Here is a 23,190-nt window from a genome sequence, read left to right as displayed (position 1 = left end):
TAGGAAGATACATGTTTTGCAGCATATAGTATTTAATTTGAGAGTGCTTCATATAGTAACAAACCAATATGTCAACACCGGTGCCAGCTCTCTGCCACGAGAACAGAATCCATGGAGTTAGAGACAGAATGAGAGCGAGAGAGATGGAGAATGTGGAATGAGAATGTGGAGTGAGAGAGAGAATGTGGAGTGAGAGAGGGGATGTGGAGTGAGAGGGGATATGGAGTGAGAGAGAATGTGGAGTGAGAGAGGGGATGTGGAGTGAGAGGGGATGTGTAGTGAGAGAGGGGATGTGGAGTGAGAGGGGATGTGGAGTGAGAGGGGATGTGGAGTGAGAGAGAATGTGGAGTGAGAGAGAATGTGGAGTGAGAGAGAATGTGGAGTGAGAGGGGATGTGGAGTGAGAGAGAATGTGGAGTGAGAGAGAATGTGGAGTGAGGGAGAGAGTGTGGAGTAAGAGGGGATGTGGAGTGAGCGAGAATGTGGAGTGAGAGAATGAGAGCGAGAGAGATGGAGAATGTGGAATGAGAATGTGGAGTGAGAGAGAGAATGTGGAGTGAGAGAGGGGATGTGGAGTGAGAGGGGATGTGGAGTGAGAGAGAATGTGGAGTGAGAGAGAATGTGGAGTGAGAGAGGGGATGTGGAGTAAGAGGGGATGTGGAGTGAGAGAGAATGTGGAGTGAGAGAGAATGTGGAGTGAGAGAGAATGTGGAGTGAGAGAGAATGTGGAGTGAGAGAGAATGTGGAGTGAGAGAGGGGATGTGGACTAAGAGGGGATGTGGAGTGAGCGAGAATGTGGAGTGAGAGAGAATGTGGAGTGAGAAGGGATGTGGAGTGAGAGAGGGGATGTGGAGTGAGAGGGGATGTGGAGTGAGAGGGGATGTGGAGTGAGAGAGAATGTGGAGTGAGAGAGAATGTGGAGTGAGGGAGAGAGTGTGGAGTTAAAGAGAGAATGTGGAGTCACAGAATATCCCTTAGAAGTTAGCAGTCAATAAAACTTGTGAAATTTCATCTACCAGGTTCACTTCACATTCATCTTATCAAAGAACATTATAAAGCACCCATCTGTTGAACAGGCTTAGCAGAACTAAATGCAAAACCCCCATTAAGATGTTCCGAGTGCTAGACATTTTGTGTGGGTAGGGGCTGATGAAAACACCACTCTATACAAACATCTCGTAATCAGTCACCTCTACAGTTCATTAGGCATCGACAGTAGAGCACTTTACTTAATGGCCCACGTGCAAAAAAAACACAAAACAAAAGAGGCCACGACAGTTCCCTTCCTCGCGCTTCACGAGTCCCTGGAGGATCAGGCGAGCTTCAGCACCTCTCGCACCATCGTGCCGACACCGTCGAAGACCTCGTGGAGCGGAGCGGAGCACATGAAGGCACAGGTGGTGACCAGCTTGTTCTTGGCGTCCACGTGGCTCTCGCCGACGCTCTTGCTCACGTGCTTACAGCCCAGCTGACTGATGGCCTCGGCGGTGTCGGTGGTGTTTGGGTACCTGGGGGGGGAGGGAGGGAGAGGGGGAACTGTAAAGTCCAATGCACACGGCCGGCGATTTTTGCCAGGTGACCGATTTTTTAAGACAGAATTGTATCACTTCTGTTGTGAAGGGCCAGATTAAAGCTGAGAATCTACATTTATTGTTTTATATATACACGGTATATCCCTTTAAGCCTGCGTTCGAATCATAGTAATATTCGCTTTCCTTATTGGATAACGCCATCGGCGCCATACCGCAAGCCCCCAAAGTCAGGTTCAAAGGCGAACCCGGGCATGTCGTAACATGCCCGGAGACAGCGTATTGATTCGAGACGAGAACTGAGGTTTGGCACTAGATAGCCAATTAAGTATATATACGGCGCAGGTGCGAACAGCAGCAGTGTTCGTCTAAGTAGCTGTTCAGCAGTTCGGTAACAGTGAAGTGAGCAGCAGTGCGTCTAACAGAGCGTTGAGAACCATGTGCGAATTGAATAGTAAAGTGTCAGATTTAATGCAGTAACGTCAAGTTCGACTTAGTTTAATGTGAAGTAAATAGTCGTTAATTTATTGTGTATCGTGCCAACCACAGTTCGTTCGTGTGTAGCATTACCCAGTGGTTCGTTCGTTTAGCTAGTGGACCTTAGCCAGTGCGCGTGGACTAAATACATTGGTACCAGCACACGAGGAGGCCTAGTCGGAGAACCTACTGGACATGTGCACAGGAGAACCGACGGCGGCGATTGCAGAACCAGTATTGGTTGGATTATATTGATTGTGGAACGTATTACCCGGAGAAGAGCATCGTTAATCTCCACTGTCGTTTGGATTTAATCTCGTGAGGATCTACATTCGGGCTGGCCTCATGGACCGAGGCTAGCTGGCTATCATCGTTGCTATCGTGCAATTGGATTACAGTTATTGCTTTTGATGCTGAGCTTTGGATTACAAGGACTGGCTTCTGTACGTGAATCCCCTTCTTCTTCAATTGATCAGACTGAGTATCCGAACATTCCTCTCTCCTCCAGACCTTACAACTCTGGGAGGAACCCATTGTCTCCAAGCGGTACCAGCGTTGCCCTCTATAATTGTCATTATACGCCAGGCGGCGTTAGCCTAGTACCCCATCGTAGGAAGTACTCTATTCCCATTGACTTATGCTACTGACTGACTTTATGCCTATTCTTCGCCATACAAGCGCGACCCTAATTCTCATATCTGTAACCAATTATTGCATAATAATAAATACCCTCCAATGATATTTCTTTGTCAGTGCCGTGCTATTATGAGTGTCCACCATATATTCAATGTACTGTCTGGCCAGTAATTAAAGTACATACCTAGCAGTGGTTTAATCTATCACAATCTTTAATACAGTCAGGGTTTTGTAACCCCTCAGTTACAATTTCCATTGTTATGAATGACAGAATCCACACAGCAGGAGATTTTTGAGTGACGATCGCGCAGCAACTTATGTCGCCTGGCTAAATATCGCCTCAAATCGTTTTTTTTTTTTTTAGGCAGACAGGCGACACAGCAAGGACAATGAGGAAATAACATGACTTCTACATGGTGTATCATTTGTAATATAAATAAATGTATCAATACATTCATTGATCAATAATCTACGTATTATTACCATGCTACTTATGTTAATTGTTAATTAACAGGAACTATTTAAATAAATAACGTTAGTTGGAGAAGGGATGTCTCCCCTGATGTCCCGGTAACATTACGGGATGTCGCCCCTGATTTACTACGCCCCTGATTTACACACATTCTTATAAATATCTTGGTTTCACCTTTAATGAGCACATGAGCTTCATATAAGGAAGGAAAAGAATGTCTGAGTCAGCAGGAAGGGCGCTGACCTTGGGTTTTCAACATTTACACAATTATTTGATTCAATGGTGGGTTCCGTTTTATTTTATGCTGCTGGAGTATGGGGTTTTGATGATGCACCTTAATGTAATGCTATCCAGAACCGGGCCATAAGATACTTTTTAGGAGTCCATAAATACACACCAAAAGGGGCTATAGAAGGGGACATGCTCTTGCTTGGTCAAGCAAAAAGGTGAAATGGTGAGGTTATGGAACCGCCTGGTCCAGCTGCCAAATGACAGGGTGACAAAAAAGATTTTTAATTGGGACAGAGCACACGGTCATCCCTGGTCAAGAGAGATGTCCATGATTTTTTCTTCTACTGACTTAAGTATGATTTTTATGAACAATCTGCAGTGTAAGGTTCACATAATTAAAACAATTTTCAACAATCCATCAGGATAAGTGGAAGGTGGAGATTTGGAAAAAACCTAAACTTAGAAAATATGTTGTAATTAAAAATGAGTATTTTACTGAACCTTATGTAATGTTAAACTTAAAGAGAAGACTGAGGTCTCTGTGTGCCCAGTTGAGGTCTGGCACCCTGCCATTGGCTGTGGAAGTGGGTAGATTCCAAGGTAAACCTGAGGAGGAGCGGTTGTGTGTTCTATGTGATCTAGGAGTGGTGGAGGATGAATATAATTTAGTTTTTTATTGCCCTTTGTACACCGCTTTGAGGAGGGCTTTATTTGAGAAAATTCAAATTGTAAATCCGGATTTGTTTTGGCAGTCTGAGAGTTGTATGTTGAGTTGTTTTTTTGTGGAGGACATCTTCAGTTTTGCAGGATCTTTGGAGAAAGCATGGCACTTGAGACAAAACACACTATATCCTATATAATTGTATTTGAATTCCTCTTGTTTCTTTGTTTATATACATTGCGTACAGGTTGGGTTATATTACGTTTTATTGTATTTTCTTGTGGCCATCTTGGTCTATATGTCATTTTTCAAGTAACTGGTCAAGTATATTATTATATACTTATTGTTATGTGTCTTGTAAGCCCATATGGGCTGGGAATGATAAGGTAAAAGCAATTGGTTTTGATAGCTCATCAGTGAGCTGGACGCAATCCCACCTGGAGGGGAGAGAAGAGATGGTGGAGGTGAACGGTACACTGCCCCCTCCCCCACCTTTACTTGTTCCTGTTCGCGGACGACTCAGCCCTGCTGGTCTCTGACAAGAACAAGTTGCAGGTTGAAAAAGCCCTCAGCTCGGAACTCGGCAGAATCTGCACCTGGCTCGCTGATAACAAACTATCATTACACCTGGGTAAAATGGAATCCATTCTCTTTGGATCAAATAGCAAACTCAGCAAGGCGAACAGCTTCTCAGTCACAGTGAGAAGGAAGGAAAGATGAAATTACCTACCTGGGTTCCATCCTATAGAGGCAAATCTTTCCTGTGACAAAATGGCAACCAATGTAATAAAAAAAAGTCAACCAACGAACAAGATTCTTGTACCGGATCTCCTCTCTGGTAAACAAGAATACATTGAAGACTCTAACAGGAGCACTCATTCAAGGGTTCTACGACTATGCTTGCACCTCATGGTACCAAAGCACCTCAAAGGCCCTAAAAACAAGGCTACAAACATCACAAAACAAACTGGTCAGACTACTGCTTGACCTTACTCCTAAAACCCACCTTACCCCTGCCCATTTTGACAACCTAGGATGGCTTAGAGTAGACGACAAAGTACAGGAACTTGCAATGGGCCTGGTCTACAGTGGAACGCCGTAAAGGAATGTGAATCCGATTCCCTACCCTCCTTCAAAACCGCTCTCAAAGAGCACCTACGGGTGGCTGCAATTAGAAACTGGCCACGGTAAATGTCAAAATCCCCCCCCACCCAACCCCCTCCAATATAGTTTCTTCCCCTTCCGATGTATATTTTTCTATGATCTGTTTTTCTTAACACTTTGATTGCCTAAGGCTAAATTCAGTGGCGGCCGCTGGCGCTGGTGCCTTGTAGGTCGCAGTTCACGTTAATAGGTCGAGTTGAAAATGTAATGCTCTGAGATGCTCTGGAGCAATCTCTCTCTGTCTCTCGGATCAATCAAATCAAATAATGAACACAATATGTTGTCATTTTAAACAACTCACCATTCATTCATTATGCATCAGCAGCAGCTAAATTAATGTTATAGTTCACAACACAGCAGCGCGTTTTGAATCGCTAGCCTATTAATTATCGTCTCAGCAAGCACAGTCAATACTTTTTTCCGTAGCCGCATTTCGCGGAGACAGCTGTGTATAGCGAGAGAGAGCGAGAGAGAGAGAGAGACTCACTGTTTAGTTGAAACGTCCAGGGCAGGAGAGCTTGATAAACGTGTATAATCCACTGTTGAATGATGTATTCCAGACCACTGTCCACTGTCTCCAGACTGCATCCGCCATATAGCTTGTTAGCCACGTGTTAGCTTGTTGTTAGCACAACACAAGTACATTTCTTTGTCCATTTTTCCGCGTCGAACAGACTGCAAACTACCTGGCGTTCTATCGCCATGCTCTAAGACAAACTCTAACCTTAACCAACTTTGAAAGAGTGCCTAAGCTTAACCATCTAAAGAACTTGCAGTCACGGCACGCTCTGCTGCCTGCATTTCACAACAACACATAACACAACAACACAACTATCTCTCACCAACGGACCGGAATAAGCTAGAATTGGAACATTAGAAATTGGATTCGGCCAATCAGAGATCGTCTCTGTGAAATTCTGCTACGGAAAAAAATACTGGCGTCGGCCAATCAGAGAGCGTCTCCGCGAAATGCGGCTACAGACATTCTTGACGCTACTGGCTAGACCGCTTCAAATCGCGCCCGGATTCCAACATAATAGTCATATTTCAACGCACAACGCGTTACGCACTGATTGGCTTCGACGGATACAGCGATCAAACCGTGACGCGCACTCAGAGCGCTATTGCGTCTAGCCCGGGCCGAAAAAAAAAAAAAAAAAAAAAGTGATGTCACTTCCTGTTCAAGAAAACGAGTATTTTTTTATTTTATATAATAACGTTATATTGTGCATTGGAAACACAAACACTTAAAATTAGTAAATATTATTAATTTTAAACATGTTTATATTATTTATAGGGCTATAAAACTAAAAACTAAAAAGTTTTATTTTATTCTTCTTCTCTGATTTAACAGCAGTTAGCAGGTGGGTCGGCGCCCTTGCACCCCTAGTGGCAGAGCCGCCACTGGCTAAATTCATGATATACCATAGGTTGCCGGCTCTATTTGTCTATGGAGAAATTCCCCTTCTTTGCAGGGCTATAACTTTTTAAATTATATTGCTAAATTGCCATTATTAGGGCCCATTCAATGTCCTATATGTATAGTTCAGGGTGAAGCAACGTTAAACTTTTTCATTCACATATTCATACTAAAATATGATCTAAAGTATAAGTATGTTTTCATCTCTTTCTGCAGCTTTCTCCAGAACATGATTTATAGCCCCAAATGCATTATATTGATGATCAAATACAGTTTGATAGCAATCGGCGCGATATAAAAAAATCCAACTGGACGGACTTCTGGAAGTTACTACACGTAATCTGATGTTGACCGGATGGCCGAGGGGGCGTTTATAATTCCGTGGGCAGCGTTATACCATTCATCTAATGTGGGTCAAATGTTCATCGGATCAGTTAGTATAGGAGACTAGAAACTGTGAACTCCAGTCAACGTCTCTGAGAAACCAGTGCTCACTGTAACACTGCTGTCACTGGAAAACGTGTGATCTTGCCAATAAACTAAAAGAAACACTATTTTATTCAGAATTGTATTTCGTTTTGTTTCCTCAGAAATACCCTATATTCATGTCACTTGCAGTAACTACCTACTCTGTCGACCATGAAGATTTACATCAGCTTAAAAAATTGGGTAAACTCTTATTTCACAAAAAGGTGTGTAAACCTGTGTTGAGGTGGGTTTACCCTCCACTACATACCAGATTATCCTTAAAGGAACATGCCACATTTTAGGGAAATTACAGAGTGTGCCGTACAGAGAGAGAGAGACAAGAAGTGGATACGGACCATTAGCCTACCGTCAAAAGTAAAGAAATACACTTTCCAACAACTCCAAACTCTCCTTTACATGTTGTGACTTGTGTATTTACCACATGGAGAAATAACAGCCTCAGCCTGATCGACCGCCTAGGGCCGTCTTAAATACTTCGAAGCTTCGTCCGATGGGCATGGAATTCGAATATGAAAATTAAATTATTAAAAAAAAAAAATAAAAATAAAAAAAATTGCAAAATCAACTCTGCCTCTCTTTGTTGTTTGTTATTTAAGATGAGGTCGGACTCTGCACCGACAGATTTGTGTTCATTGTGCTGCTTTTATAAAGCCTCAAATGACGGCTTACAATATTTCATGAAAGCAAAGTGTTTCGTTTGTCTAAGATTTAAAAAAGGTTTAAACTTTACAGCACTGACAAAGTTGAATAAAGTGATGTACAAGTCCCACAACATTAAAAAAAAATTAAATAAAAATAAAAAAATACATTATTTATTTAATTTATTTTATTTCGAAGCTTCGAATTAAAATCGAATCTCGGCCCCGAAGCTTCGAATTCCAAAAAAATATCGAAGGTCAGCCCTACGCCTCAGCCTCCCTTTTTGCCCACTCCGCTTCCAGCACCTGTAGTTCCTTCTCTGTGAATTCTGGTTGAAATAGATAAGGTTATGGATCTTGGTTTGTCCAGAATTTATCATCACCTTCCTCTCTTACAAAGTCGTCCATGATTAGCAGTCGTTCTTAGCCGGTCACATTGGTTTTGTTGGCGGAAGTTACTACGGGGCTTTAGAGGTGCTGCGGCGTATCACTGCTCCTAGCCGTCGGTTGTTCATCAAGAAAATAGTTCAGACTATGTACCTGCTTAGAAAATGACATTGTCTCATTGTTATTTCTATAAGTGGTAAATACACTAGTGACATCATGTAAATAAGTAGTGTATTTTGTTCCTTTTGACGCTAGGCTAATGGTCCGTATCCACTTCCAGTCATTGTGTAAACTAGCAAGCTTGCAGGTCTCTATCTCTGTACTGCATGAGATGAGAAGGGTACCTATCTTCTTGTCCAACTCTAAGGAAGATATATTTTATATACAGTATATATATATATAATAAATAAATATAAAAAAAGGATATATATTTTTTAACTTTGTATTATATATTTTAATATATTTTATGTATATATATATATTAAATAAATAAATACATAAAATATATTAAAATATATAAAGATATTAAAATAAATATGTGAGACATACTTCTCATCCTTTTCAAGCCCCACGGTGACCTCGCAGCCAGGGAACACCTTGGCAGCCAGGACGGGTGAGATGCAACAGAGGCCGATGGGTTTGCCGTCACCATGGAACGCCTGAAGGGTGGCCTTCACCACCTCGTTGACAGAACAGTCCTTCCCCTGCGTCGCCCAGGTGCACAGGTTCTTAGCTGCCCCAAAGCCCCCTACACCACATGGCACAATGGAGAAGTGAGACAACAGGGGGAATTACTCATAGCACTTGACAGGAGTTTGGACACCAGACAGGCCGAAAACCAACACAAAGAGGGACGAAGTGCGACTAAAAAATAAATGTTATTCTGGTTATAAACAGTGAGAAACAGAAAGTCACTGGGACCTTAATCAGACATCAAAACCGTGGCGGCACGGTGGTGTAGTGATTAACACTGTTGCCTCACAGCAAGAAGGTCCTGGGTTTGATTCCCGCTTGGGGACCAGGTTGCCAGGTGGGGTATCTCCCGGGCCTTTCTGTGAGGAGTTTGCATGTTCTCCCTGTGCTCGCAAGGGTTTCCCCTCCAGAAAAAGAGATAAACCCAATGGAAAAACATGCAGAACAGATCGCTAATGCCGTCAGACAGGAGCACTTGGATTGGTCCCCGGGTGCGGCCCTATGCCGCAGGCCATGTCTGCTCCCAGCTTCCCTTGGGGGGAAGGACGACGGGATGGGTCAAGCGCAGTGAAAATGCATGCGTGTGTTCCTGTGTCGGCCATCTTGCATATGTGTGTTCGCTGCATGACTACGTTGCAATGTGTGCTACGAATAAAGACTACTTCAAGTTTAATTAAAAGTCCTGCTTTCATCCCTCATGGATTCTAAACATATTTAAGCAGCACCGTCTACTCCTGGTTGTTTCAGTGCAGACATTGTAACTACTGTGACAGAACTAAACCACACAAATCCGTTAATCTTCTTGACACATGTGTTACTGATCGAGACTTGAGCTCCCAGTCGAACCTGGGAAAATGATAGCATCGTAGTCTTTGACGGCGAGTTCAGACAGGTCCTGGATTTCCCCGCGCGCCAACCTCGCACTCTCAACCATCACGTTGCGCTTCTCGTCAGTGGGAGCTCCTTTCAGGTGATCAATCACGTGCATCTGATCAATGTTCGGGGCAAACATCTTTACCTGCAGTTGATCAAATGGAAGGATGACATAAGACTCTCCTCAGACATGCGACAAATCTGGACACCAGGGCAACCTCTCACCCAAACACCCTACCTCTGTTCATATAGAAACCACCTCTAAACACTCAAGAGGACACACACGTACCCCTTTTGGAAATGTCTTTCTCGAGCAGGGTACAATTTTAGCACAATCGATGTACAGTAGGCCTACAAAGTACAAACCAATAATACTTGAAGCCGAACAAACTTGATATGAGGATAATGAAAACAAATTAAACATCTGACTGAAAGGTCATTTACATTAATTTGCCTGGTCAACATACTACTGCAAGAATGATTATATCAGTGAGGCATGGGCACACGCACAAACACACTCCCACCATTAGGCCTTTTCAGAAGTATTCTGTTGCTAAAGTTGTTGCTTGGGGGACAGCTTTGGCCTGTTTACTTCCTGTCAGCTACTGTATTAACAAACATTGCAACAGGAAATACAAAGGGACTTATTTAGAATGTTTATCGGTCTATGTACAGTAGGCCTACAAGCTTTGCCAGCTCACACATTTAGGCCGCTGTTATTCAGACAACAGTAATGTTATGCTAGGCTGTAAGTAACCTGTAACAGTGATGACAAGTGAAAGCTACATTTAATAATAATAATAATAATAATAATAATAATAGACTTACAGTTGCACCTCCTCTGCTTAAATGGACCAAAACCGCAGAGGCCTCGTGTATTTCACTGCCATCAAACACTCCGCAGCCTGCCAACACTACAGCAACGCGTTTGCTCATTTTAATGATATTATATATATGATAACCTTTCTCCTCTTTTTTGAATGAACCCGTCTGAACTTCCAGTTCCTACAATGTGACAGAGGAGGTGAGCATGGCCGAAGTCATGCGCACAGCGTCGCGCGGTCTAGGGCGCCCCCTACTGTGATGGATGACGCACACATGAATGAATGGATGAATGAAAACTGTATTAACAGATTGCAGAATGGGTACAATACAGTACGGCTCAATACACACAATTGTTAAGGGGATGCAGACCAGAGAAAGACGTTTGTCTTGTTTACATCAGGGTCCCCCATTTTCAATTCATAGTGACATTTATGAGACATACACAACATGTGACATCATGACATTTATTAGGGACATACATGACATACAGGTATATTACTGTTACATTTGTGATACGACATAAACATGGCTATATAAAATTAGGCTCGGAATTTATGAAAACGTATTCCAAAAATGTGGATTTATGTTATAGCCTCAAGGTGTAGGCCTTGGATTAGGGGGGTAGTACCACCGGCGAACATTCTTGTAAAAATAAACGTTGGTTTTCCTGTGTAGCAGCCTGAAAATATTGTCTATTATTCAGAACTGCTGACTTGTGTTTTATATCCCCTTTGTACAGTGGTGCGTTCATGGGCGGCGGGTGTATAAGGCTGGGGCAGGCTGTGCCTTCCCAGACCAGTCGACACATTATTTTTATTTATTAAAAAAAAAAAAAAAAAAAAAAAAAACGTTTTTTTTTAGCCTTTATTTTTTCCCCTGTGTACCTGTGTGTGTGTGGGGGGGCTGGGGTCCGTCAATGGATAGGTGTGGTGACACTTAACATTCCAGACGGCCTGAATACACTGAAGACTGGCAGGAGCCCCCACCCACCCCCACTTCAAAACATGGTTAAAAAAGAACTTGTCAACAACATCCCTGCAGAACACCATATGCTTGCCTGTACCTAATAATATGTAGAATTATTGTTTGTTTGTACATTGTCTGTACATGTCTGATGTAAATATTTAGCATTTATATATAAATAATATTGGGCATACTGCAGAATTAGGCAGCCTGTCTGTGTGTGTGTGTGGGGGGGGGGGGGGGGGTCGCCCCGACGGAGGTGTCAATGGGTAGGTGTGGTGACACAGTTGACATTCCAGACCGCACCAGTACTGTCTGTACCAATCACATCGCACGCACCGTTTGTATAAACATTATACAAACATTATAAACATAATTTAGCTGCTGCTGATGCATAATGAATGAATGGTGAGTTGTTTAAAATGACAACATACATGTGTTAATTATTTGATTTGATTGATCCGAGAGACCGAGAGAGATTGCTCCAGAGCATCTCAGAGCATTACATTTTCAACTCGACCTATTAACGTGAACTGCGAACCACAAAGCACCGCCGCCACTGTTGAAATGTATATAATATATATGCGCAGGCTGCTGGCTAGTGTGTGTCTTGTGCTGCAGCCGGCTCGCTGGCCGAGGTGTCAACGACGAAGGTGTCAATCTGTGGCAGCGTTTAACATTCCAGGTATACAGGCAGTAACCAATCACGCATAGGCTCAGGTTAAATAATGTGGCCAATCACATCATTCACATGATCATCCTGATCCCGCAGGCCTGGCAGAGTAAAGCAAACATCTGTGTTCTGAATTTCAGCCCGCCGATCGCTTTGTAGAGAAGCGAGGAGGCATAACTAGCGATCACCTGAGGCTGTATGTTGTTTTATCTTGGCAAACAAGGGCTTGCTCTAAGTAAGAGGACATGATGAGAGTCCGAGTTCATCAAATCGTGGAAACTTTTTAGAGCTACTGTATGTACATTGTTTTCAAAGCATGATGAGATCCAAATTACGAAAAACGTTCACTTCATTGCAACTTGTGATTCAATTCTCACCAAGACGAAACGTCGCATTTATCTGCATTAAGGTAAGACAATGGTTCATATATTATTGGATGCCTTCATTTGAACACTTAATTTGCACTATATATAAATGAGTGGGGCTCGCTGTAGTATAGCCTAGTAGTGTGTGTGTATATGAAATCAGAACCTGGACAGTTTGCGTGAAACCAAAAATAAAAGGTCAAATTTTTCTCGCGCTACGAGCGAGGGGGCGTTCCCAATACAGCCTACCTAGAACATAAGCCCATCCGCCGCCTATGGGTGCGTTCCTGAAATCAACTGGGATTGCACTCGCTATTTGCATATCAATAGCGCCGGTCGTCAGGTGTGTTAAATACGACCGGCGCTATTGATATGCAAATAGCGAGTACTTATCTGGGCTTGCACTTAGTGCACCCCCGTCCCATGAAGAACGCATGCCTGCCTTTGTACACAAAGACATCATTGATATTCCCACGAGCAATGATATGAGTTTCTCTTCCTTCTATCGGCTGGAGTATGGACCATACACAGTATCGCTGGACCATCAACATCCCTCCCTGTGTGACTAGTAGGCGGGACCAGCAGGGGGCGGTGTCAGGCAGAGAGTGTCGGAGAGAGATGGGACGAGATATATGGAGGCGGAAGGCGGAAGGAGATCCTCTTCGGCAGTGAACTTGACCACGAACAGTCGCAACAGACGGGTGCTCTGGGAGAGCCCTGTTGCAGAAGTTATGTTGGAGGGCCCCGTGAGATAGCGACGGGTGATAGGAAGTACTTGCTAGTTGACGTGATATCCTAGAAGTACCAGCGATAGTGTGTGAGCAAACAGTGCAGAGCCAAGCACTAACAGTATCGGGTTATAGTAGTTACTGTGTGCGGTATAAGTAGCGTGCGGCTAACAACATATCAAAGTCCTTAGTAGTCGGGTTATAGTAGTTACAGTGTGACGGTATAGAGTGCGAGCCCCGAGACGCGCGTGGACCTACAACCAGTCTGCTCCGGCTGCCTGCAATCAGTCTGCCTCGGTTACCTGCGACCAGATCTGCACCCGGCTGCCTGCAGCCTACGGGAGTTCGTCCCGTCCAGCAGAGGTCGTCATCGCCCAGCACACGCTCTCAGCCGGCGCTGCCTCTCTGCCCCCGCTCCGCCTGCTAGTATCCTCACCGAGAGCGTTCGACGCCATCTTGCTTTCCGGACAACAGTGGCGCGGCGAGGCGGCCATTTCGGATGAGTACAAATGGGCATTGATGCTCCCGAGCTATTATACAGTATACAGTGTGGTGCAGCCTGCGGGCAAAGTTAACGTTGCTACTACCGTTCAATAGGGGAACCCCAAACAATATATGCCGGCATTAAGATAGGACTTCTGTTTGGTATTTTGTGGGCCCACTTGTTGATTTCTTTCCTTTTATTTAAGTGTAATAACGTGTATGTTTATTTATAGTAAATTCCCATTCAGTGAACCCTTCTATTCCTTTCCCATGTCCTCCCTTCTTCCCCCATAGTTGGGAGTACTAGAGCAGTATATGTAAACCCTTAGGGAAGGTATTGGTACTGTGTCTAGCCCAGACGTGGGCAGCACTTAGTCTGTTTACAGCGAGAGCACTTGGTGCCTAGGGCGTAATTACATGAATACCAGACTGTAACTATTGTGTAACGATAACAATGGTGCAATAATAACAAACTGAATGGGAGCACGGTGTGTGTGTCTTTTACTGAGCCTAATCCTAACCCTTTTTGATGCAGGTAACATATATACTATTAATCCCTTCCTATTCAACCTTCCCTTTCCTACTGTAGTTTCTAGGGTTTACGAGGGAGGGTACTGCTTGCGGGGGGAACCAAGTTATTTACTTACAATCCAGTCACTAGGTGTGGGAGGGTGCTAGAGGAGTAACTGGGGGGAAGTGAGAGCGTGTTGGGGAGTACTGCTGACCGCCCTGGACGGGAGAGGAAAACCGGAGTACCGGACCAGGTTCGTAAATCCCGGGCCCCATACACTGCCAGCCTCCAGTTGACGCTCCGGACCCAAAGACAGAGGTGCAGCTAGCCAGAGTTCTACTGTGTCTCGCTACCCAGTGACTGTGCACACCCGTTCCCACAAAGCAGGGATAATCCACCGTGCTACATTTGGCGTCACAAACAGGATCAACATCCTACTCCATTCCCTCGTACATGACGACCAAGAGACCTAAGATGGAAGAGACTGACACCCCGAAGCCGGAAGTCAGAGCCGGGCCGTTCCGGGTGGAGCAAAGAGATGACCCGCCGTCCCCGCTCAAAGAGGAAGGAGGGGAAGCCGAGACGGTGCAGACCTTGACCGCCGCGGTGGAGTTCCTAAAGGGTCAACTCCAAGACCAGGCGGGCGTCCTGGACCGCCAGCACGAACAACTGGAGCAGGCCAGGCGCCAAGAGTCGCTTGCCTTCGCACAGGCCGTGATCCAACAGCTCCCTCCAGCGCCCCTCCCGGTGGTGTACGTCCAACGAGAGCGGTAGTGCAGCGACTTTGGAGGGGAAAAAGAGAGAGGGGAACCGCCTGTGGAAGACTGGATCCAGGCGATGAGGACCCATCTCCGTGCCAGTAGAGTACCTGTGGAGGAACAAGCGGAGGTCGCACAGCTTCACCTCAAAGGCGAGGCGAAGCAGACGGTACGCTTCCTGACGGAGGGGACTGTCCCCGACACTGAAGCCTTGTTCTCGCTCCTCGAAGAAACCTATGGGGACAAGGTCCCGGTCTGCATGCGCCTGGGGGAGTTGTTTGACCGAAGACAGGCCGCCGGCGAGACTGTGCGCCAGTTCGCGTATGACTTGCAGGAGAGGATCCGTCGCCTACAACGTCAGGCGCCTACACAGGTCACCGTCGCCGCCGCCCTGCTGCAGGAGCAGTTTGTGGTGGGTCTCTGAGACGAGACCCTGAGGCGAGAAATGCGGAAGTACATGAGGGAGGACGAGACGCTGCCGTTTCCCCAGGTACTGAAGGCGGCGATCGACTGGTCCGAAGAGGAGGTGGTCCTGCCCCCCGCGAGGGGTGCCGCCCGGGGCGTGATACGCGGCGTCGCCGTGGAGAGACGCGAGCCACCGCTGGACCTAGCCGCACTCCAGGAGTCCATCCGACAGCTCTTCGCCGGCCAGGAGCAGTTGGGCGCGCGCATGGAGCAGCTATTCCAGGCATTCCAACAGGAGCGAGACACGCCCCAGAGAGGCTTCGCCGGAAGCCGACGGAGGGGAGACGTGCCCTCTACCCCGCGCAGACTACCCCGCCGGAGCGAGGATGGGAGGCTGATCTGCTACACCTGTCAACAGCCCGGCCATATCGGCCGCAAGTGCCCCGCGCGATGGGAGAACCGCGCCCGAAGGAAGCACCGGGCGGTGAGGTTCCCTTCCCACCAGTACAGGGCGCCACCCACACAGCAGCCGGCGGGTCGTCCGACCTGGCGACCGCCAGACGAGGGGCCGGAGAGGGAAGTGTGGTGACGTGCCGGATGATACGCCACCAAGGCGGCCGGCCCGGCGGACGCGCTGGTGCCCGGGCGCTCATTCCAATGAGACCAGGACCAGAGGTAGTAGACACAGCAAGGGACATTCTAGCGATCCCAACGGTAGGCGTTCGTGCCCGCCGGAGGCCCGAAGCGCGGGCCGGGCCGTCACAGGCTCCCGCCCTGGTCGCAAGGCCAACCGAAGAGGTGAGCCCACGGGAGCCGCTGGAAGTCAACAGCGAAGGTTATGTAACGATCTCGGCGGAGGAAGTTCGGGCTTGCTTGCTCCGGGCTGCGCGGGGTCGGCCGGCCCCCATCCGTGCTCGCCGGAGCCCCAAGAAGCGGACCAATACGTCGGAGGTCCCAGTGGTCGGCGCCAGACAGATAACGGCTCAGAAGGGAGACAGCGGCTATAGCTGGGACGAGTTACGGCGGTTCCAAGGGGAGGACCCGGAGGTGGGGCCCGTACGAGAGGCGGTGATGAAGGGGAGCTGCCCCGCCGGAGTGCGACTGCAAGAGGCGAGGCCGCTTATACGTAAGCTCTACGGGCAGTGGGAATGGTTCCGTCTGCAGAATGGGGTACTATTCAGGCGAGTTAGTGACCCTCGAGGGGGAGAAGAGATACTCCAGTTGGTGGTGCCGGGGGTGCTGCGGCGGCACGTATATGAGGTTCAACATGTCCTTGGGGGACATTTGGGCGAACGCGGGACACTAGGGTTAATGGGGCGGGGCTATTACCTGACAGGGATGGCGGCCGAGGTGAAGGCCTGGAGGCAACAGTGTACACGGTGTGCCCCGGCTCGAGACGTGGTCCCGAGGGATTGGACCCCAGGACATACACCTACGGGACTGCCCGAGGCGGGGGGAAGCGTGCACGGATTCCCCGGAGGATGCATGAACCTGCACAGAGCTCTTCCGAGTCTGATGATTCCCCCCTTGGTGACTCCACCCCTCCTACATCCTCTCGTGTTGTTACCCGGGAGGGCAAGAAGACGGACACGGGAGCTGAGAGGGGGGAGTCGGACCAATCCGGCCCCACAGGAGCACCAGAGGTCGGCTACCCGTTCGGTATCGCCAGGACTACGTGCTCAAGAGTGTGTTTGTTGAACAGTGTGTCCAACTCATGAAGGAGTGTGTGAAACTGTTAGCATAATGTGTGAGTGTCGATCGATGTGTGAAACTGTTGGTCTCAGGACCGTTTTCATGCATGCGTTGGTTGGTGTTGTTGTTAACTTGCAGAGGACTTAGCAAGTTCAAAGTGGGGGGAAATGTAGCAGCCTGAAAATATTGTCTATTATTCAGAACTGCTGACTTGTGTTTTATATCCCCTTTGTACACAAAGACATCATTGATATTCCCACGAGCAATGATATGAGTTTCTCTTCCTTCTATCGGCTGGAGTATGGACCATACACAGTATCGCTGGACCATATTCAACATCCCTCCCTGTGTGACTAGTAGGCGGGACCAGCAGGGGGCGGTGTCAGGCAGAGAGTGTCGGAGAGAGATGGGACGAGATATATGGAGGCGGAAGGCGGAAGGAGATCCTCTTCGGCAGTGAACTTGACCACGAACAGTCGCAACAGACGGGTGCTCTGGGAGAGCCCTGTTGCAGAAGTTATGTTGGAGGGCCCCGTGAGATAGCGACGGGTGATAGGAAGTACTTGCTAGTTGACGTGATATCCTAGAAGTACCAGCGATAGTGTGTGAGCAAACAGTGCAGAGCCAAGCACTAACAGTATCGGGTTATAGTAGTTACTGTGTGCGGTATAAGTAGCGTGCGGCTAACAACATATCAAAGTCCTTAGTAGTCGGGTTATAGTAGTTACAGTGTGACGGTATAGAGTGCGAGCCCCGAGACGCGCGTGGACCTACAACCAGTCTGCTCCGGCTGCCTGCAATCAGTCTGCCCCGGTTACCTGCGACCAGATCTGCACCCGGCTGCCTGCAGCCTACGGGAGTTCGTCCCGTCCAGCAGGGGTCGTCATCGCCCAGCACACGCTCTCAGCCGGCGCTGCCTCTCTGCCCCCGCTCCGCCTGCTAGTATCCTCACCGAGAGCGTTCAACGCCATCTTGCTTTCCGGACAACAGTGGCGCGGCGAGGCGGCCATTTCGGATGAGTACAAATGGGCATTGATGCTCCCGAGCTATTATACAGTATACAGTGTGGTGCAGCCTGCGGGCGAAGTTAACGTTGCTACTACCGTTCAATAGGGGAACCCCAAACAATATATGCCGGCATTAAGATAGGACTTCTGTTTGGTATTTTGTGGGCCCACTTGTTGATTTCTTTCCTTTTATTTAAGTGTAATAACGTGTATGTTTATTTATAGTAAATTCCCATTCAGTGAACCCTTCTATTCCTTTCCCATGTCCTCCCTTCTTCCCCCATAGTTGGGAGTACTAGAGCAGTATATGTAAACCCTTAGGGAAGGTATTGGTACTGTGTCTAGCCCAGACGTGGGCAGCACTTAGTCTGTTTACAGCGAGAGCACTTGGTGCCTAGGGCGTAATTACATGAATACCAGACTGTAACTATTGTGTAACGATAACAATGGTGCAATAATAACAAACTGAATGGGAGCACGGTGTGTGTGTCTTTTACTGAGCCTAATCCTAACCCTTTTTGATGCGGGTAACATATATACTATTAATCCCTTCCTATTCAACCTTCCCTTTCCTACTGTAAGGTTTCTAGGGTTTACGAGGGAGGGTACTGCTTGCGGGGGGAACCAAGTTATTTACTTACAATCCAGTCACTAGGTGTGGGAGGGTGCTAGAGGAGTAACTGGGGGGAAGTGAGAGCGTGTTGGGGAGTACTGCTGACCGCCCTGGACGGGAGAGGAAGACCGGAGTACCGGACCAGGTTCGTAAATCCCGGGCCCCATACACTCCCACTGCCAGCCTCCAGTTGACGCTCCGGACCCAAAGACGGAGGTGCAGCTAGCCAGAGTTCTACTGTGTCTCGCTACCCAGTGACTGTGCACACCCGTTCCCACGAAGCAGGGATAATCCACCCTGCTACATATGAAACAACATTACTGTAACTGAGGGGTACAATTCCCTGACTGTATTACTAGATATGATACTTACTACCACTACCTTTGTACTTAATATTCGGCCACCCAGTACACGGCATAAATATATTATCATGAACACTCTCACGTAGATGAAACGGATCCAACACAAATGTACGAATTAGAAACAAGTCTTTATTGCCTACACAGCGATGGTGTGTAGACTAAACACTTAATCACTTAATTACATTTATGAATTGAAATAGTATGCTCTTTTATGGCAAGGAGTATTCGTCGGTATATCAATAGATAATGTCCAATCTCTGAAGGCGCAGGTGGTAAATATACGACCTGGAATAGTTAAGGAATAACAGCAATGATACTTTAATGATTATAGGCTGGATACACTAGAGGGGGTTAATCCGGTCGATTGTAAGCCGACAGGAGTAGGAGGGGGGGGGGGGTAGAATCCAGCTGCCTCGTCCGGCCAAGGGTATCCCAGGAGAACCCACTGTAGTGCCGTTCAATGCGCCGGCGATCCTTGGACCACAGATGAAAGCAGGTGGACTCTTTGTGGGCCGGCTCTCTCCGGTCCACGGGGGAGAGATGTGGAGAGACCTCGTCTTGCAGAGCGTCTCCTCACCTTGTGTCCTCTCCAGGGGGGGGGGTTCCAACACACGGTAGTGTCGGGGGTCTTTATCCATAGAATAATCAAAGTATCCAAAGCATAATCCGTGCCTGGGAAGGCGGGCTGTCGTCGGTAGAATAATCCGGTATACAGGTCCACTCGCTCGTCGGCTCTGGGGCTCCTCGGGTGCAGCTTCACATAGGGTCAACCACCCTGGGTAAGCAGCCAGTTCTCTGCCCGAAACGATGGGGTACTGACTACGGTAGTATTCTCACCGCACGAAGCACTATATATTAACAGACTATTAATAACTTAGCAACTCGACGATATAGTGCCAAATATGACTATTCAAATATTAATATACACGATGTCTCAATACCGATGGTAGGCGAACTTGGCCTTACTCCCACACGTGGCATCGCGGGGAGGCTTTACGTCTGTGACTCTATTGGAGGGTAAGAAACTGGACTGAAAAGAAAGTCCTACTTTAGTAGCGCAGTATATATACGCACTATGAACAAATAGTCCCATTAGTGGTGCGGTAGCCAAATTCCTACGCGGAACTAGGACTTGTTCGTACATGTCGATCGGTACGTTTGCACTGGGTCTGAGGGGTATGGCAGCCTGGCACCAAGGTCTCGACCAATAGTAGAATGGAGACTATTATGGGATGTTCAGTAGGCTAGAATGGATATTCAATGCATATTGTACAAGGAATATACAAGGGATATCAGGGAATATTAGAGAATATACAAATACAATTAAATATATATATATAAATAAATATATATATTCGGTTTAATCTGGCCCTTCACAACAGCCACCCCCTGAATAGGTCCCAGACCTAATCAGTTAAACGGAGACAGATTAATCGTGTTGTCTATTTACACATAAGGGTTTGCTGTAGGGGTCAGTCAACTTCACAAAGTCATAGGGTTGTAGGGTCATGGTCATCATCGATTGTGTCTGGGAGTCGAGGCAGTTCTATGAGCCTTGCCACGGGACGGGTGTAAGTGCGACCCTGGACGAGCACTTCAGCTGCTCGGACCTTGCCGTCGGCACCGGTGATCACTTTGCTTACGCGGCCGGCCGGCCACATAGCTCTGGGCAGTGATTGATCAATAATCATGACGACTGTTCCTTCTGTCAAATTGTCTCTCTCCTTTACCCACTTCTGGCGGGTCTGTAGAGACGGTAGGTAGTGCAGTAGGAAACTGCTCCAAAACTTGTCGGCTAATACTTGGCTGTACCTCCACATTCGTCGGCCGTTCGCTTCTTCAGGCCGGTACATTGTCTGGGGTAACGCGGGATCTAGCCGCCCCATCAGGAGTGTGTTGGGGGTAACTGGGTCGATATCCGCCACATCACTGGAGACATATCCGAGGGGCTTCGAGTTAAGTACTCCCTCAATCTCCGTGAGGACTGTCATTAGGACTTCTTCCGCCACAGTCTGGGCCCCAAGTACTGCGTACAGGGCTGTCTTTATGGAGCGCACTTCTCGTTCCCAAGTGCCACCGAAGTGGGGTGCGTTTGGGGGGTTGAATTGGAAATCAACCTGTGCTGGAGCGAGGTGGGTCTTAAGTTCTGGGCCCATAGCTTGGAAGCTCTCTCTCAGCTCTCTTTCGCCGCCTTTGAAGTTTGTCCCATGATCGGACAATAGGGTAGACGGTCTTCCTTTCCGTGATGTGAATCTACGGAAGGCCATAAGGAATGAGTCTGTGCTCATGGTCGGGAGAAGCTCGATGTGTATCGCTCTGGTGGTCATGCATTTGAATACAATACCCCACCGCTTCTCGGTTCCTCTTCCTTTCTTTATGTGCAGCGGGCCAAAGCAGTCCATACCCGTTGAGTGGAATGGCTTGTCACCGATTCGGAGGCGACATGGAGGAAGGTCAGCCATCCTTGGTATGCTGGGCTGCGCGCGCCACTTGCGGCAGTCTAGACATGTTCGCTGGAAGCGTCGTACCGCCTCTCTTCCTTGTAGGATCCAGTAACGACGTCTGATTTCCGCGAAGACTCTTTCTGCTCCTGCGTGATGTACATCCTCATCGTATTTCTTTATAATCAGCTCTGTGACCTTGTGTCGGCTGTTCAATACGATCGGGTATTTAATGTCATCCGGTAGATTGGGGGCTCTGCGTAGGCGACCACCCACTCTGATGAGGGTATGAGCGTCGCTCTCGGGGGCCAGATGAATTAATCTGCTGTCGGATGGGACGGGCTTTCCTCCCTGTAGACAGGCCAATTCATCGGGGAACGAGTCTCTCTGGGCTCGCTGCAGTAGAAGCAATTCTGCTTCCTCGTAGTTAGCTGCTGACATATCAGCGGGGGACTTGCACTCCGGGTGGTACCGCAGGAATGTTCTTTGTTGTGCACTCTCTATGGACGTGCAATCGTCTATGTTAGGGTCGGTGGAGGCTACGGTGCTCAATCCACAGAACACAGACTTCTTATTTTCCACCTCCTCTGGACTTGCTTCCCTCGGGATAGGCCTGGGCCACTGTCCTTCCGGGAGTCTTAGGAATGCGGGGCCGTCACTGTAGACATTGCGACGGGTGAGGTCATCCAGGGGCATCCCCCGGGTGATGACGTCAGCTGGGTTCTGTTTTGTATCAACGTAGCGCCACTCTGTTTCTCCGGTTAACTCTTCGGTTAAGTCTTGAATCTCGGTGACTCTGACTCCCACGAAGACTTTGTACTTGCATGAGTCCGATTTGATCCAGGCGAGTACTGTCGTGGAATCTGACCACAGGATTGTTCTAGACACCGGTATGGTGAGCTCACGTTGGATGAGCGTGGCTAGGTGCGCTCCGGCTAGGGCTGCGCAGAGCTCTAGACGTGGGATAGATTGTTGCTTGCGTGGGGCTATTCTCGAGCGGGCGAGGACAAATGCTGTGTAGATCTCTCCCCCCCTTTCTTGGGCCCGCAAGTAGGCTACTGATCCGTATGCGACCTCTGAGGCGTCACTGAAGACGTGTAAGTCCATTTTACATGTCTCTGGCCTCACCGTGGGTGGGACGTAGCTTCGGCGCATATTAACGCCTGGGAGTGAGTGGAGCTCCATCTCCCACTCTCTCCAGGTGGATGAAAGGTGTGCGGGAATGGGGTCGTCCCAGCCCTGGTCCTTGTCCCACAATGCTCGTACAATCATTTTTGCCCTGGTGGTGTACGGTAGAATACATCCTAGCGGGTCATATTGTCGGGCGAGTGTTGTGTACACACTCCGTCTGGTGGTCGGCGCCGCCGCCGGCCTTCCCTGCTCCGTAGTCAGGGGCTTGTGTCTGTAGTGAAGCGAATCTGTTTTGAATCGCCACACCAATCCCAGGGTCATCTCCTGGGCTTCTCCCGGGATTGTAGCCATCCAGGTCTCGCTGCTGGCTGCCTTGTCCTCGGAGGAGAGGCTGCGCAGTACTTGCGGATCGCTGCTGGCCCACTGCCTGAGATCAAAGCCGCCTTTGATCAATGAGGCGCGGAGTTTAATCAGGAGAGCCTCGGCTTCTTCCTGGGTTGAAAGGCTTTGTAAACAGTTGTCTACGTAGAAGCTGTTCTTTACGCTGTGTCGGACCTCTTCGTC

The 23,190-nt window shown here is 47.9% G+C and overlaps 1 protein-coding gene across 1 annotated transcript; it reads right to left on the bottom strand.

The window, feature by feature from the left end:
• Positions 1-14: 14 nt before the first annotated feature.
• On the bottom strand, positions 15-10,666 carry LOC311232867 (glutamine amidotransferase-like class 1 domain-containing protein 3, mitochondrial). Its single transcript, XM_084319698.1, has 4 exons — positions 10,498-10,666; positions 9,643-9,814; positions 8,653-8,851; positions 15-1,507 (listed from the first exon to the last, which is right to left on the bottom strand). Exons 1-4 carry the CDS (start codon positions 10,603-10,605, stop codon positions 1,312-1,314), a joined length of 675 nt encoding a protein of 224 aa, XP_084175824.1. The 5' UTR covers positions 10,606-10,666; the 3' UTR covers positions 15-1,311.
• Between the last annotated feature and the right edge of the window lie 12,524 nt (positions 10,667-23,190).

This window comes from Notolepis coatsorum (genome assembly GCF_963971535.1).
Source record: "Notolepis coatsorum genome assembly, chromosome: 8".
Lineage (NCBI taxonomy): Eukaryota > Metazoa > Chordata > Actinopteri > Aulopiformes > Paralepididae > Notolepis > Notolepis coatsorum.
The sequence above is the reverse complement of the archived record's forward strand: the minus strand, read 5'-3'. Positions and strand labels throughout refer to the sequence as shown.

Coding starts and splice junctions, on each gene's coding strand:
- LOC311232867 (XM_084319698.1), bottom strand. CDS start 10,605: ATGAGCAAACGCGTTGCTGTAGTGTTGGCAGGCTGCGGAGTGTTTGAT. Junction 9,815..10,497: donor TAAGCAGAGGAGGTGCAACT/GTAAGTCTATTA, acceptor GATCAACTGCAG/GTAAAGATGTTTGCCCCGAA. Junction 1,508..8,652: donor GGGCTTGAAAAGGATGAGAA/GTATGTCTCACA, acceptor CTCCCCCCCCAG/GTACCCAAACACCACCGACA.